This window comes from Mycteria americana, chromosome 7 (genome assembly GCF_035582795.1).
Source record: "Mycteria americana isolate JAX WOST 10 ecotype Jacksonville Zoo and Gardens chromosome 7, USCA_MyAme_1.0, whole genome shotgun sequence".
Lineage (NCBI taxonomy): Eukaryota > Metazoa > Chordata > Aves > Ciconiiformes > Ciconiidae > Mycteria > Mycteria americana.
This window is the reverse complement of record NC_134371.1, coordinates 44,784,906-44,802,500: the sequence shown is the minus strand read 5'-3', so window position 1 is coordinate 44,802,500 and position 17,595 is coordinate 44,784,906. Positions and strand designations below refer to the sequence as shown.

The 17,595-nt window shown below is 40.7% G+C and overlaps 1 protein-coding gene across 1 annotated transcript; it reads left to right on the top strand.

Moving 5' to 3' along the window:
* Positions 1–226: 226 nt before the first annotated feature.
* ATP6V1G3 (ATPase H+ transporting V1 subunit G3) lies at positions 227–11,942 on the top strand. Its single transcript, XM_075509228.1, has 3 exons — positions 227–331; positions 8,418–8,518; positions 11,769–11,942. Exons 1-3 carry the CDS (start codon positions 250–252, stop codon positions 11,940–11,942), a joined length of 357 nt encoding a protein of 118 aa, XP_075365343.1. The 5' UTR covers positions 227–249.
* Positions 11,943–17,595: the final 5,653 nt, after the last annotated feature.

Genomic DNA, 17,595 nt, shown 5'->3' with positions numbered 1-17,595 from the left:
AACTTCAGCTTTTCAGTGACCCTGAGGAGGGGAGAACATTCCTTTCAACCTCACTGCTGTGTTTTTCTGATTACACTAGCAGGCCTTTCTGTCCAGCAGCAATCCAGGCAGAGCCGGCTGGTTTGGCACAATCTGGAAGGCTGTTGTAAAAACAGACAGAACAGAAAGCACAAGGAAGAGCCTGGCGGCTGTATAAAACTCCCTCCGAGCTCCAGTCCCTGCAGAAGTGCACCAGCCCTAGCAATCAGCATGACTAGCCAGTCTCAGGGAATCCAGCAGCTTCTGCAGGCAGAAAAACGTGCCAAGGACAAACTGGAGGAAGCCAAAAAACGTGAGTAGCTGGCCTGGTTTTACTGTAGTTTTCTACTGTAAGCTCTTCAGAATTACAGTGGCCCACAGAAAAACACTATTATTTCATCTGTATACATCACAGCTGTGCTGCTCCTATTCTTTCTTCTCACTTGCATTAGTGCTGTGCCTTGGCTGCAGTTTTAATCAAACCTGAACATTCAGTTTGCTTAAAATTCTGTGTGCACATGTGTGCATGCGCACATGCCCTATTACATTAAACAAGGTTTTCTTTGTTATATTCATCCTGTCAGATAGATTTATTCTTGCTTTATCTCAATGCACATAATGTCATTACAGCCTTCCTTAGGTATTTAAACTAGAAGCCTACACGCCTCTGACTGCCAACTCTGCAGGACCAGACTCCAAACTCTCTATTTCTCTTTATAGGTCTTGTATAAATTTTTCACTCTTCCTCTTTACTTACGAAATCTAGTAACTTGCCTTCTAATCTCAGCTGGGCTTCAAAAAAATCGTATGAAAACAAAGGGAGACTTCAGCACAACGATAGTAACAAAAGTCACGGTATAATCACAAGAACTGTCAGTACTGTGATAGGTCATTCCTGTAAGTCTTATTACATGGTACAAGCAATCAACAAGTGATTAAAAGTTCAATTTAAAGTAAATGTCTTGTTTGCTGAATGCCTAAATGCCCAGGGCAAAGCATGTGTAGATGTCCAATAATAATAAATTCATATATTTTTATTCTAGTCAAATACAAGCAAAAAAGTAGTAACAACAATATAAAAATGAAGGTATCTCCTAGAATAATTTCAATCAAAGAAATAATTCTCCTGGCAGTCTTTCCATTATCTATTTCCTTCATTTTCTGCATTCATCTCTCAGTGATTTAATGCAAAATATGGTGACCTTACTCTCCTGAACGTAGGTACCAACCACATGACTCACTGACCGGCATTAGAAGTGAAACATTAATACTGTTTCATGGAGTTACCTTGATTTAGAAACCAGCAGCAGGAAACAACGTTGTCCTGCAGGACTGAACTAAAATGCATGAAGATGATGTCATGTGCTGCAACAGTGTGATGAAGGAATATATTTTGTTTTCCATAGAGAAACAGAAGCTAAACAAAAATAATTTGTGTAGTTCCTATATCCCTTCTACACAGAAGTCAGCATTGCTGTATGTTCATTAATTATTATCTCCCACCTTCACAAAAGAGAAGGCTCACTAGGCTCACTAAAAGGTGTTTGGGGCTGCTGCTCCCAGCCTGAAAGCAAGGAATAATTAACTGATTCGACCCTTATATAGCCAAACAAGGTGCTCTCAATGGGATGGTTCTTCCCTTGTCACGTAGGGCAGTGGAAACAAACTGTTCCCCAGAGCAAGAAGCAAGAAAGTGTATGACCTGGAAAGGCACAGCCCCCAGTGGAGGGAGTGGGGATTTGGTCTGAACACAGGCTGCAGAATCAGGCCTCTAGCTATGACAGCTTGATGTTGATTATCCTGTACTTTTGGTTTTGATTTTTTTCTTTTCATTTGGTTTGCTTTTGTTTTTAAAACCAGAAAAGTCAGATTAGCTTTTTCGAAAACAGCTAGTTAAAAAGAGGTTTCTTAAATTAAGAAACTCAAAAACCAAAACGCATCATTATAACATAAAAGCAATGACTAAAGATGAATGTCTTGCAGAATCCAGGCATGGTTACAGGTGCATTTACTCTACTCTGCAAAAAACACACTCCCCTGTCATCACCTCAACACTACACAGAGTGCTTGTGATAAGCTCATGGCTTCTTACAGATAGTATCTTCCAGACACCTCTGAGTCAGAAACTTGACTTAAACCACCTGCACCTACCAGTGTATTAGTATTGAGATAGGAGTTATCCAGCAACTACAGAAAACCAGCTATTAAGAATTTTGCTATCAGTAAAAATATTTAGAGTAAAAATATTTCATCAGTATAACTTCCTTCTCTATTAAAGCCAAACATTTTTTTGCCTTTATAAAAATTATGAAGGAAAATAAAAATTTCTCATATATAAAAATCTGGGGGGGGGGGGGGAAATGGGAGGGCAGTACCAAAGACAGAGCCAGACTCTTTCCAGTGGTATCCATTTAAAGGGAAGAGACAATACCATAAATTTAAACATAAGAAAACAACACACTAACTGTGAGGGAGGTCAAACCCAGGAACAGGCTGCCCAGAGAGGCTGTGGAGTCTCTATCCCGACACATTCAAAACCCACTGGATATGGCCCCAATCAAGCTGCCCTTGCCAAGCCTACTCTGAGCAGGGAGTTGGAGCAGACTCCGGAGGCCCCTTCCAGCCTCAGCAGCTCTGTGCAATCCCATGAAAACCTCAAGCATTTCTAAGAGATTTTATTCCTAGGTGTAACAGATTAAGGGCAAAAAGTTCAAATAACTGCTGACGTGGCATAGTCATCTATAGCCTAAAGACTTTGGTGGAACTTTTTGTTCATGTTAAATACTGCCAACAGTTTCTACTAGGGTGAGAACAGCAAAGCTCTTGTGAATTTTAGATCTCATGGATCACACGAGCAAGGTCAGGCCTTAATGTTTCCAATTCAGGTTTTTCTAAGGACTACTCGCACCCTGGATTTTGTGCTAAACCAAGCATTATAGCTAATCTAACAGAATAAGTATACCTAGAAAATCATTATTATATTCAACACTACAATAGGTTTGCAGTGAAGCTACAGAATAAAAATTTTAAAATTTCCATGTTGTCCTTAATTTCAATATTTTTCCATAGCAATGTCACTACACCACCTTAGATACCTAACTACACCAGCATAACTTAAATACTGTGGGACAAGGACAAAAAGGATTCTTTTTGTGCCAAATCTGGTTATGCCAAGTCAGAATAACTCAAATAGTCTCTTCCCCAGGGTGAATCCGCAGTTAGATCAGCATAAAGGATTGCATAGTTTGTCTCTGAGCGTAAAAATGAAGATAAAAGGAAATACACGAAATGCAACCAATATATCCAGTGCAATCAGTTAACCTGTGCACACACAATTCGAAGAAACAAGGCAAGGACATGCTGCTTCACCACAGGAAACACCAGCCCAGATCCACCTGGTACCAGTTCAGCTCAGCAGCTTCTGCTTGGGGCCTGGCACTGCAGATCTGGGCTGCAAGTGAAAGCAATGAACCTGTCCAGCCAGGCCTAATGCAGCCCCGTCCCTGCTAAACTGTACATATGTCCTCCTTTGTCACCGCAAACAGCCATTGCACAACACCACTATACGAATGAGTCTGACTATTCTATTTACATTGTAACGCGAGAAGAATGAAAGGCAGATTCTTCATGAGACACAACCAGGAAAAGCCATTTTCAAGGAAATGCGATCAGCAAAACTACCCTTATGCAAACCCTTCAGTGTTTGCAGTTGATACTCACATAACCAGATCAAAAAGTAGTGTGAACACACATAATACTGTATATAAACAGATAATGGGCCTAGGTTTTGCTGACATATGTGCAGCTGTTTGTAATGCAAAATCCACTTTGGATAACTGAAAAGTTAGCAAATACCTAAAATTATATTTATAGACATGAAGCAAAGCAAAAATATAGTGCTAAAGCTCCTCTGTACATGCTTTTTCATACTTCTTGCTCAATACCCTTTATCCTGGCTTGCAATATCTTTACTGTATCATTGGCTGATGTAGTTTATACCTGACAAATTATTAACAGTTTGTTGGTAAATGCACACATGCAAGGCTGAAACTATTAAATTGATTAAACACAAACCAAAACAGTCTGCAATCCTTTGGCCTTTTATACACAGCACTGCTTTATCTATCATTCTTGCTTTAAGCATAATTGGGATCCTAGAAATAACTGAGCATTGTCAGAGCCAAGACGTCAATTCCTGAAAATCCTTTTGGGTAAAACAAGGGAAACAAATGTGTCCTGAACACTGGGTTTAGCAAAACTTGTTTTCCTATAGATTTTTATATCTTGGCTTGAATTTCTAGTGCCTAATAAAATGAAAACTCAGATGAAAGATTTCAGGAAATCAGATTAAAAACAAATGTTAATCAAAATAAGATATTGTAAACAGAATTATATCCATGGTGCTCTCTTGGATAACATCCAGGGCATATTTTATCTACTGAAAAAGCTATACATACTGATCAGCTGCTTCTATTGTATTTTATTAAAAGTGCAAAATAGTCTTCTCCAAATGAGCATCCCTAAATCCCGTTTTGCAGACAATTTAACACTCTTGAAGACAACTGAAATGGTCCTATTTAAAGAAAACATATCTTTGGCAACTTCTTCATATGACACGATTTCTATGCAGAAATTCAGCTAGAAGCCTAGATTATATGTTTGAAAACAGAAAGCCAGTTTTAGCATGGCAGTTTTTGGAAAGTAAGATAACTGAGTGTCTGAGCAAATTAGAATGCAACATTTTTGCTTTCTACCATCTTTTTCTTGCAAGATCTAAAAATCCCCAACCACCTAAAAAACCTCAGCAGTTCTTTTGGATCTAACCAGATCTAGGTATTTCGTTAACATCACAGAAATACCTAGAAAGAAGAATTCCAACCTTTCTCCATGCTAATAATGCCTTCCCAGGTTAGGTAAGAAAATCTACTACAGGGCCGACTTGTTACAGAAAGTTGGTTAAGACTTGGCCAATTTAACATGATGCCTAGAAATTCATAGGCTGTCAGCTACCATAATCATGGTCAACAGTGGACAAGGAAACCAGGCATAGCACAGCTGCTTTCCTGCTCCCCATCTTCAAGGATAGGAAGGAGATACAAAGGGGCAGCAGCAAACCTGGCCCCGACAGCATGCCCTTTGGGGCAAAAGTCTCTTCAAACTTGGAGCTTTCTGTACCTCACCTTTATGATCCTAGAGGAAATGTCATAGGGACAGGTTGGTTTGCTCATCCTCCTGTATTTCTTGCCCTCTTTTTGGATGATCTTGGCTGAATTTCAACGCTCTGCCACCCTTCGGTGTGTAAGGTTTGATTTCAGCTCGGCTGTGCTCTGCAGCGAATCCCATCCAGAAGATCAGTAAGACTTTGAAAAGGCAATCCTGTATTGCACAACTAAGGTAGCAGACAAGTGGTTAATAACAGACTGATTAATTAATTTTGGTTCGTCTCTAGTGAAACAGCAGGTTAAGCTCTAGTTTCTGCTTAACTTAATCAGGTGCAGCATATGCACTATCGCATATGTTGGCAGTTGCCGATTCTGTCCACAACGTTGTTGAACTAGCAGTAATTTACTCACAGCTTTTCCACTTAATTAAATAGGAAGCAGCAGGTTCCTGCTGTGCCAATCCTAAAGGCATCATGGAAAAATGAAATGGCTGCCACCCTACAGTGACACCCTATGTATTGTGCTTACTCCAGTGCACTGTTGAGAGCTGACATGTACGTATATACATACTTTTTGGTTCACTAGCTACATTGTCAGAGGCAAATGAACTGTTGTTTTACAGTTAATCTCCTTCCATTTTGTGCATTTCAAATGGATTTATTTATCTATCTGGTGGCCAAATATGCAACATATTTACTACAGATGGCCCCCCAGATGGAATTTGAAATTAAAATCCGACTGATTTTGAAATAATTTAATTTGCTATAGACATCCAGTTCCTCAGCTGGTGAAATTGGCAGAGTTTCATCATAGTCACTCCCCCCAGCTTCCAGCTCCAGAGAATCGCCCCCCGGCTCCGCTCCTAGAGGAAAACTCTATAAAAGGCTGATCAGCTCCAAATTTGGAGAGGAGAATAAGGGAAACTTCAAAATACAGACCTAAACCTTGTTCCAGATTTTGTTGTCCAGACTGATGTCAGGTTCTTACACAAATCTGTCAGTTCACACATACTGGTCCCAAGGCTTCATACAGTGAGTGGCAAAAGCTGAGGCTCAAAGCAGCTCTTATCAAACAAATACAAACTCTGGGAAAGTACATACTAGATTTTAAACTGCCTCTCTGCCCCTTTGTACGTAATCACAGTGCCTCGGTGGCAGAAGGACTCTGAGAAATATAATTAACTACACAAGAGAACACTGCACTGATGAACTGAGAGTCAGTAAAGCTCTCTAGTTCCTCACCAGGTTGCTCCTTCCTGTAAAAAGCCTTTATACAATCACGCACCCCAGGTCCCCCAATAAGCACACTCACAAAATCAAACAGTCCAGGAATCAAGACTTTAAAAGGAAATGCACATTTCAGGCATCTCTCTGCTTCTACTCACCCATCTGCAGATAATGACTTCAGAAGGAGCCATCAACTGGGCAAATAATTTACTGCTGGATCAGGCATTTTACCCAGGCTTTTGTTGAATCTCAGATATATGAAAAACAACAATCTTCCCCCAAGATTCAGCTTCCTCATTGTGCCATGCTCAGTAGAAGCAGATTGCTATATGCCACACCTGATAAGGCTTCAGAAGCCCAGCACAGGTGTAACCAATCCAGTGTAGCAGCCTGGAGAAAATAAATCAGAAATACTAATGCTCGTCTTTCTAGCCTAGTTAGAGAATGTTCCTTAGGATTTCAGAAAAGGTACTGTTTTCAACTTTTGTGCTTGAATTGAAAGATTAAAAAAACCAAAACAAACCAACCCCCCCCCCCCAACTTAGAAAAGTATTCATATTGCTCAGTGATGTTAAGTAGGTGGTTACAATAAGTAAATAAATAAGTGGATGTTTCACACATCAGATCAAGATGCCTTTTTCTGTGGCCTAGCCCCCACTCTCTCATTCTTGTGATATCCTAATTTATGCAACTAAGCAATAGCTTTTTCAGCCATCAAAGACATTTTTCCCGTTAAGAAAAGGGAGCAAGCTTATCTCCTCCCACTCCTAAAATTCTAGCTGTACAGCAGAAAGAGACTCCAAAAATCAGCATCAGCCCAGGTGTCTCAAATGTAACATATCAACTTTCAATGCAAGAGGTTTACAGTCCCATCAGTTAGAAAGTGACTTCTTTCCCCCCAAAGTAGTGTAGCAGAGTCCTGTGGAGATCCATGCAACTTTACCCACTCTATACAAAACAGGCAGACAGAGATGCATCACTGTGGGGTGGTTATGACATGTTCAATGCTTGCTTCATGTAGAAACTTAAGCATCACATTCCCATCAAACCTTTTACTCCTATCCTTCACATAACATCCCTGCTAGACCCAGCAACTACCTTATACCCAGTCCTGCAATGACTTGATTTGTGCTTGATTTGACAACCCCTTAGCATTTTACCTAAGACAAAGTAACTATTCACAGTGAACAAAATTAAGTATGTAAACAAGCCTGTTCAGGAGGAAGGCTCTAGTTTCCACTACAGCTTAAAATGCCACCTTACAGATCACCCTCCTGTTTAAAAAAAGAAAAGGAAACAAAAAAAAGACTTTTTAATCACTTGCATATTTTCTATGTATTGGTAGAGAATACCAGTGACCTCCTTTTTCTTTTAATCACTCACCTCTGCGTTTAACAAATGTTAGGGGAAAAGGGTGGGGGAGACAAGAACAAAGCTTGGAGGTTGGAACTCAGTTTGGTAGTGGTTAAGATGTATCTTGCAGTACTTTGGAAATCTGCCAGCTCTAAGCAGAATCCAGTTGGTGTGGGATGAAGGGATGCTGGCAACCAATCAATACAGCAAATCTTACAGAATAACGTCTTTTCCCATCAGTGACAACTAAAATCTGTTATCTGGCTGCTACTATTGCTGATGAAGGAAAGATAGATATTTATTTAAACACCAAGCTGTGATTAAAAAAAAAATGCATTTGTGTTATGAGAAAATGTGTAGTTGCAAAAAGACTTCTGTTGTTAGCAAACCAACAAGCTCTTCATTTGATGTGTGCTTTCGCCCAGGGAGTTGGTCTCAGAAGATGGGTACTGCTTTCAAGGCTGGCTTGCAATCAAAAAGTACCCTACCTAAATCACTTTGGCTCTTCTGACCATTCTTGTGCAAATAAAGCTGCTGTTGACTTTGCTCGAAGTTTTGTCCGTTTTACTATGCCATGTAAAATACCTCTGATTTAGAGATTCATCTTTTGGGATACAGTGACAAGTGTGAAGTAAATCCCTGTTTCTTCCCCCATTAGGAAAGGGAAAGAGGCTGAAGCAGGCCAAAGAAGAAGCCATAGCCGAGATAGACCACTACCGGTTACAGAGGGAGAAAGAATTTAGGAACAAGCAAACAAATGTAAGCAAGAAACCTGCATATGTTCTTTTGTAGTGTCAATCTGCTCAATGGTAAAACAAATTGCTTCAAACAGTGTTACATGGAGACTTCTACAAATGAACATGATCATACTGATTAAACACAGAGACCTCATACACATCATACACCTATGATGTGTATATGCTTCATTTTGACGTCTTCACAGGCTTTGAATGCTTTTGCAGAAGGTACTGTGGCCCTTCACCACTAAAACTGTCCAGATTCTTCTGTATTTTGTTCATGCTTGTCCTTTGAAGATGTATCTCCCTTAAGGAAAAATACCTTTGGGTCTTCTTTCTTTAACTCCAGACAGACGTCATTCCTGTCTTGAAAGTGGAGGTTTCAGTAAGGTGGATGTTTCAGTAAAAGCAAAGATTTAAAATCCTACTTTCTATTTGTTCCACTTTAGCTGATTTTTTTTGACTGCATGCAAGACTGCATTTTTGATGAACTGAAATCACCAAAACTTTGGAGCTTTTCACTATGTTTTCATAGTAAAAGTGATCTGGTTGATATTTTCATATCTGAATTATAGTACATTTTATACATTTATGCCATCTTGCAGTTTTCTCTAGTATTTTCATGAAAGTTCACAAACTGTTCTCTTTTTACGTGGTGACCTTCCTCTTATGTTTTTGTTCTTGTTTTTTCCCCTGCTTGTTTTGTGCAAAGGCAAGGAAACTATATGTGCAAAAGCAGCCACAAAAAAAGGCAAAGAGGTCAAATAAAAACTGCTTTACAAACCTGTCATTTCAGTCACACTTCACATAAAACATTTTCCAGCAGAGATCACAAGCCTTAGGAACAGATATACACACAAAGTCTCTAACATACACTGCCAGCCCCCAGACACAGTCACACAGCCAGGCCAGGTGGAATTGTCTCATATGTACAATTTCAGATGTTTACTGACACTAAAATAAAGTAAAACCACCTCTAAAATCTGTTCACCTTTTCAGTCAAGCCAGACTTCTTGTTTTAGGTCTGAAATAGCAGAAGAGAAAAGATGTTGCTTCGGTGTGAACTCAATTTTTTCATCACAAACAAAATTAAAGCTGCAGGGAAAGGCCACTGTTTCTTGACTGAACATTTCACGCAAGCGGGACAGAGCACGCACTGGTCCTCAAATGACAGCATCTTGTACAAGATCATTGCAGTCCTCCTTCACGTTCCCTGACCCCGTTATGTCGAACGTTTATCTACCCAGACAAATGTCGTCATTATTAACCCGTGCCTGGAAGGCAGTCAGGAGTTCCAGCTAAGGCAGTGCCGAGGGAAGTCTGATGCCCAGTTCAGTTTACTGGCTCAGGTATTCGGACACAAGTATTTTTAATTCTTTGCCACAGTCTCATTTAATGCTATTCCTCGTCTCACTTTGTGTTGCTGTATCCAAACTGGGGTAAATTTTCTCATACTATGAGATGTTCCACATCAGTCCAGAATGAACAGCAGCAGCAACAGAAAATAACGATTAATTTGAGGTTAGAGTGACAATACGCAAGATCTTTTTTTCAAAATATACAAAATTTAAACCTGGATCTCAAACCAATTTTGCTAGTCCTCATGGTGTTTGCACTCGGGGTCTGAGATCACCAAACTCTGGAGATGTGCAGCCTAGCTCTGAATTTTGTGGCTTCCAAGTCAATGTAACATTTGTAGCGACTTTGGAATGACACTAGCATAAAACCAGGATGGGCAAAATAAGGGACACACCTTCAAGGTCAACAGAAATCATAAACTAAGCAGAGCATTGTCTGCATTCTAACAAGCAAAAGGTCTTCAAATTCAGAAACAGAAAAAGGGAAAAAAAATACATAGAAGAATAAGAATCTACTATCTCAAGTTGCAGTATTAGCATGAACTGAGAGAGCAGGTTCCCAGTCTACAGAAGCTCTTCTTAAAATTATAATACTTTTCTTGAGGTTTTTCAAAAGTATTTAGTAGCTGGATAACATGCAACCATCTGGGATCTCTAGAAAGTTATTTTCCCCAGTGGAAAAAATCAGCTTCATAAATCTGGCCTAAGCTGTACAATCTTTCCCACATGAGACCCTTACCACTTGTCTAAAAGCTAAAGTAAAATGCCAGCTAAAAATAGTTACAATAGAAAACTATAATCTTTTCCTGATATTTACAATTATGTCTACGTCCTGTATTTCTTCCAAGTCGGAAAGTGTTTTACATCTGGATTATGGACAAACATCTTACTACATTGCCAGGTACTGATAAATAGAATTGCAAAGGTGATTTGTGCAAAAGATCTTAACTCAGCTGCTTTTCCTTCTTGTCAGGACTAAGTTGGACTGAAATCTCATGGAAAATAAAGCTAATGACTCCTCCCTTGTTTCTGGCCATCCTCTAGGTATCCCGCTAACATCACAGGTTAGCTTCAGCTGCTAGTCCACCCCAGAGAACCATGGCAGGAACAAGAAGAATATGTTACTTATTCCTTTCTTACTCTGTCAGCGTGCAGAGATATCTTCTGCTCTCCCCCGTGGAATTCTTTAGCTGGAAATCAATTGCTCTGCCAGTATCTGAAGGACTTTTCCATAAGGGAAGAATTCAAGGGATGTTGGGGCAGTGGGGGAGGAGGGAGCAAAGTCACGGATTTGGAACGCATGCATCTGTTTATAACATAACCTTGCTAAAATGTTCAGCGAGTCTAGAGTCAATTAAATTCTAAGCGAATGTCCTGATATTAACTGTGCCAGAAGCTGTCTGGTATGTCGCCAGATAAGAAAATGTAACATTAAAAGACCTTGTCTGAGGCCTGTTGAGGGTTATACATCACTAACTGCTGAAGACATTTCAAGTACTCTGAAACTGTAATTATGCATTGTCAGGAAGGCTTTCCCATGTTTTGCTCCTTAGCCACACTCACATTCATTCTCAGTGAGGCCAAGCAAAGCACACTGGTGATAGAACTTAGTTGACTAGTCATTAAAATAGAAAACAAATTAAAATGAGCGATATAAAAGACAAAACATGTACAATGTTGTTCCCACAGTGATCTGGGAAACTTTCATTACATGGGGAGATTCCCATTGCTAATGAGCATATGAAAGAGTTCCCTTTAATCCTGTTTTTATGCGTACAGTTCAACCTAGATCATACTCTCACTGTTAGGAAGCACTGTGACATGTTTTTGTTCTGTTTATGCTAAATGATGAAGTACAATAAACATAGTCATATATAACCCTTTTACTTTGCTCAGAGGACTTCTGCTTTTCAGGTAATGGGCTCCCAAGGTAACCTCTCTGCTAAAATAGAAGAGCAAACAACAGAAACGATCCAAAACCTCACCAGCAGCTACCACAAGAACATGGAGAGCGTGATGAAAAAGCTTTTGAGCACGATATGTGACATCAACCCTGAAGTTCACCCAAACTTCAGACACGCAGTTTAAGATCCATTGATGTGCTGGGGAAGGATGTTTGCAAAAAGTAGCCTTCTTTCTTAATAAGCATAAATATTTCCTCATTTATTGTTTCTGTATGTGTGAGAAAAAAAAAAGAACACTAAAGCCAAAAGCACACAGTTCCACATAGGCTTTTGATGTGACAAGAATTACACAGGGTTTCACAAGCATTTGTTGGAATATTGTTTCCTGTTGGTACCTAAGCCCCTGTCATTTAGACAGGAGCAAGTCAACAACAGCAGAATAAATGACTATTTGACACCAGCAGCTTTTCAGTGGGAGTCTTTATTCCTTTTCTCTTATAAAATGTTCTGTACTAGGATGCGGTGTTGCATAAAGTCTGTTTATCCCAATCTTTATTGTATTTCAAGTCACGTGAAATAAAATATCACACAAACTTAAAATAAAGCATTTCTGTTTTCCTTGTGACACACGGAGCGGTCAGGTTATGCAACATATAGGAACTCTGTAGCTTTTGGTGAAAAAGAATAGGTCAAAACCTTTTCAATTTTTGTATGCTAATTTAAAGCGAAATGTATCTGACTCGTACAGAATTATGTTCAAAAGCCGTACTCAAAGTATTGTCCTGTTGTTTAACTACACCACAAACTGTATATAGCTTTGTTAAGTCTGGAAAATGAGAACAGGAGTAATCATTATTTACAAAATTGCTCTGGTTCAAGGTGCAGACTAGCACATCCATCGTTATCTATACAGTTACACCGAAAGCACAGGAATCCACGGGCTCAAACTCTACACCAGTTACACTAAATGGTACCTTAATCCACAGGCTGTTCACAGAAATCACATCAGTTAGAGCTCACTTCTGTTTCCCTAAGTGACCTCGAGTAATACTTCCCTCTGCAATGGCACAGATCTCCCTTGGAATAAATTCTACTGAAGTTAGGAAAATACAATATGATCTGGTGCTTTCAAGGTGAAGCCCATAAAATCTGATGGGAGGCTGATGGCAGGCACTGATGAAGTGGGGTTTTGGCACACACCTGCCTCTTGAACCCCCGTAATGCCTTGTCTCCACTACAAAATTACATGGAATTAGAAAAGAAGCTTGAGAAATTGCAATGACTAGCAAACAACAGCCATGATTTTCAGTCCACATAAACACAGACAAATCATTTCAATTTCACAGCAGCTAGTCATAGGCTATCTCCTGTTCCAGCGAGGTTTACACAGCTGACATGCTGTCATGTGTAAAACGACCATAAAGCTGTAGTCAACTTAATGTCAGCAAACATGACTCCTCAAGGCTGTGCCTGGATGCTCCATAATCTCCAAGCCCTGATTGTTACAGTCTCCTCTGCTTGATTATATTCTCTGGGGACTCAAGGATGCCGAGGAATGGGAAAGAGACTAGAAATCCTATTGACATCAGCTGAAAGGCTCATTTATTTAGGAGTGCTTTGAATCAAGTTGCGGTAGGCTTTGATTTACTGAGGGGATGAAGGATCCCAGCCTACAGGCACGAGCCAACGCAGGCACCCTCCTGCACAGCACAGGGCGGTCAGCATTGCCTCATTGCCTAGGCACACAGGCCTCCAGTTCGGGTCGTGGCTGCAGTCCCAGTGCAGTGCTCAACTGCAAAGCATGTATTTTCTGCAAACTTAAACAGTCACCGAGGTGGACACTAATCTCTCACGAGAGCTCGCTGCAGTGTTCAGGACTGCTCCTGTTCTGGGCTACCTCAGCACCCTTTCTACCAGTTATCACTTCTAAACATACAGAAATGTTGCAGGTTCAGCTGCAGAACTAAAGCAATGAGGTTTCCATTGCCAGCCGTATGGGATAACAATGCACACTCCTGTATGGTGAGAGCAGAATTGCCACAGCGTGGTGGGCAGCAAACTAGAGAAGCAGCTTTCCAGAAGGCCAGCAACCCAGATTACGTGAAATAAAGCTTTGTGTTCCTGCCTTGTCCTGCTTCTTTTAATGACATTCCCCTTTCCCCCATTCTTGCCAAAATCAGTCACCAACTGCTTCTCTTGCAAAGCTTCTGCCCTCCTTTCAAGGCTACTCTTTACCCTTCTGGTCCTAACGGCCACAAACACATCTCTTATTTAAATCTTCTTTAAAATACATTATCCCATGACTACACCCTCCTTGACAAAGACCCGAGCACGTGGTGGGGGACAGCAGAAGTCACCGGCAGCGTGGACAAGCGCTGTCTGGAGGAGACGGTGCAGCTGTGCCATCTCTCACGCAGTGACACTGCACTGCAATCATGGCAATGACCTGCCTGCTCCCTCGCTATCACCTGCATACCTGAGATATAAATTGGGCCTTAAGTACTCAAAGTTTCTGAATGTGATTATTTTCTTGAACTGTGGCCAGCATGAAGAGCTACCGCTCATGAAAAAGGAATGAAGTCGTTATGATTAGCTCTTTGATCCTGAGAGAGAGAAATCCGAGAGCTTTGGGCATTCTGTGCATTCGCTCTCTTCTATGTTCATTCCTACTTCTGGACAGGGAAAGGGTGGTTATACCACCACTTTTAGCTGTACAGAGGTAAAGGCCAAGTTAGACTTCATGCAATTTGGCAAGACATTGAGGTTTTTTAAATGAAGAGCGTAAAGTACCAGCTGCATCAATGGAATATTGAGGTGCCAAGAAAATGCCTGCTGAATTTACAAGTGCACAAAATATCTTGTATGTGACATTCACATATTCAGGATAATGGCAAATAATCATTCCACACAAAAGAAGAAATAATAGAAGCAAGGAGGTTTAATTTCAAAATGCTCTCAAATGCATAAAAAAGTAAAAATGCTTACTCTGTATCAGCAGTTGCCTACCACGGATGATTACAAATGACTGGTTAGATCACCCTTGAGCAAAACAAGCCCTCGAGGTTTAATCGATCAGTTCAGTGATGTCTGTAAGGGCCCTGACCACACACTCCTTTCCCCCCATGATGTGCTTCTCACCGTGACTCATGTTCCCAGCTTGTCCTCAGCCCGTCCCAGTCCCCAGGGAGGTGCCCAATGCTGCCCGCCGCCTGCCCCGCTCTCTGCCTGGGGTGGGGTGGGACGGGCCCTGGCTACCAGGTCCTGCCCTGCCATCCCCTGGGCTGCATCCCCGGACCCCAGGGAGCCCTCAGCCCTCACAGTGCCCCAACACACTGTTACCTAATAGGTACCAATGCAATTACCAAATAAAATGGCAACATATCACATATCACAACGCAAGCAAATCTGAGAAATAGAAAGCCACGTATAGATAGCATGCGTGCCTTTGTAAACCTTTTTTTCACAAATACCTCTGAAATCAGGGTCTTAGCAAACACCTGAAGAGCTCCAGTGAAGGTTTACACCTCTCCAGCCACGCTCTTCCCGTGGAAATGGTAGTTATCTGACCACTTCAGACAGAGGGATTTTCTTCACGTCATTGGAAGCCAAACTCTGTAAGGAGTAACTATTATCCTCCCCTCCCAGTGATAAATGTACATAGCAACAGTGATTAGCACTTTCAGTATTTCAGTTAGTATCTTCTAATTATCAATAAATCAGTAATCAATAAAATGAATGGAGCCGATTCAAGGTCTATGTCTGATCCCATCAAAATCAACTGCAAAACACCCACAGCGTGAGATATTAGGACTGAAACAAACTCAGGGAGTTTCCTAGATTGGCCAAATTCTACACTGACTTACAAGACAGGGTTAACAAGGCTTTTGCTGTCTGAAAAAGAAAAGCTGTATTATACAATAAATTCTAAATCCACTGATTAAAGTGCCTCAAACAACAATTTGTGGAAAAGGTCAGACCAGTGGAAAGTACAAGAACTGTTTTATACAACTCATGACATTGTTTAGGCTGAATTTCTCTGGCTGTTTTCCCTCAGTGTTCTCCTTCAAGTTATAATATATGAGGACGTAGCAATGTGATTCCCATTCATGGGTGAAGATATCTGAACTCATGCAGGTAAGATAGAATATCTTTCAAGTCTAAATAAAGTAAAATGAAACAGACATGAGGAGTTAATACTATGCTCTATGTAGAGGCTTTCTACTGACTTCCCCATTAATTTCTGAAGAGTTTGGAAGCCGAGATTTGGGGAGTCAGAACCAGATGTTAATCTACTACATGGATTATGATATTAACTGAAATCAGATTTCATTCCTTGTATATAGTTGCATCAATTACTTTTTCCATATTAAATATACTTGGAAGTTCATACAATCTGTAAAACATAAGTCATTCTTGTAAATGATCATATGTAGCATATAAGCGTATGTGTGAAGCGCTTTACAGGACAAAATATTTCGGTCCCTGACTTAAAAGGTTTTGTAGTTCAAGGACCGTGAGCAATGTCTCCCTATAAGACGGGACAAGACGACCTGCTGTTGCAGAGCTCAGGAACTACAGCAGGCTGCCACGACGTAGGATCGCTGGAGATGTGAACCCGCAGATACATACTTTCACAAGCAGCCTTGCCCAGAAGCGTCCTTACCTGCAGACAAAGCAGGAAAGACATCTCTGTGTAAGGATTTATTGAACATCCCTGCAGCAAGGGGCTGTGTCGAACTTTGGGTACATATCTCGGCAGGGTGACGCTTCAGACTGAGTCTGGGGATGAAATATAAACATGTTTTTAGGCTACTAAGCAATACCTTCCAACATTCACAGTGGCACTGGCTATTAGCTGTATCGACAGGCAGGTTATACTGTCATCAATTAAAGATACAGCTATTGTGAAATAGTAACAGTTCTTAAAAAAGAAAGAATGACCCTTGCGCCTTAATGGTCCACTTAATGGGAAGACATTACCTTCAACTGGAATTTCTCTTAACTAAAATTGTATGAGACTGTGCTGCATCTTTCAACTATGGATTTGTTTTTTCTCAAATAATAGCGTGCAGATTAATCAAATGTTATCTAGACACAATTCTTCTTCAGTCCCAGCCACCTGTCAGGTTCCCACTCCAGGATATCCTCAGCAAAAGACCAACCCATGAGAATCATACCTGTGTGGCATCTCATCGCCACCTTCTCCATACCCTGGGGCAAAGAACATTCCCTGGCTGTCCAACAACTGAATGGGGAGCCAGGTGCTACTGAAAATAAACATAAGGGGAGGAAAGGATACCGGGCAAAGATTTTGGGGTGACAACAGCAATTCCAGTTCTTTTCTGTTCCAGGAACCCACCACAGTCACGTGCTGATTAAGTAGGAAACTTGAATGTCATGTAAAGTTATGTTCTGCTTTACATACACAATGCATATGCTTCAAAATAATTTCCTCCAGTTCGTCACAGAAATAGAGGAAATGCCTGTTACACAATACACAAGTGTCATATATTCCTGCCAGGTTCACAGTGGCCTGTCCTTCACAGATTTGATTATTCCGTATTTTATGGTAGTATAAGGCACTTGAAACCCTGAGTCTTCCCCGAGGAATGTTAACGCTTGTTAGAAGTACACGGCCCAACCAGTATTACTGCAAAACACTTGGAAAATGTTACATCGGAGTACTATTAATACACTCTATTGCACTTACAGGACATGACTGCATGCGGAAAATCTGATGACTTGCAAGCTTATTAACTTACTGAAATTCCTCATTGCTTTTACAAAAGATATGCCACAACTGAATTACGTGACCCAAGGTGATTCCTGAAAGTCCC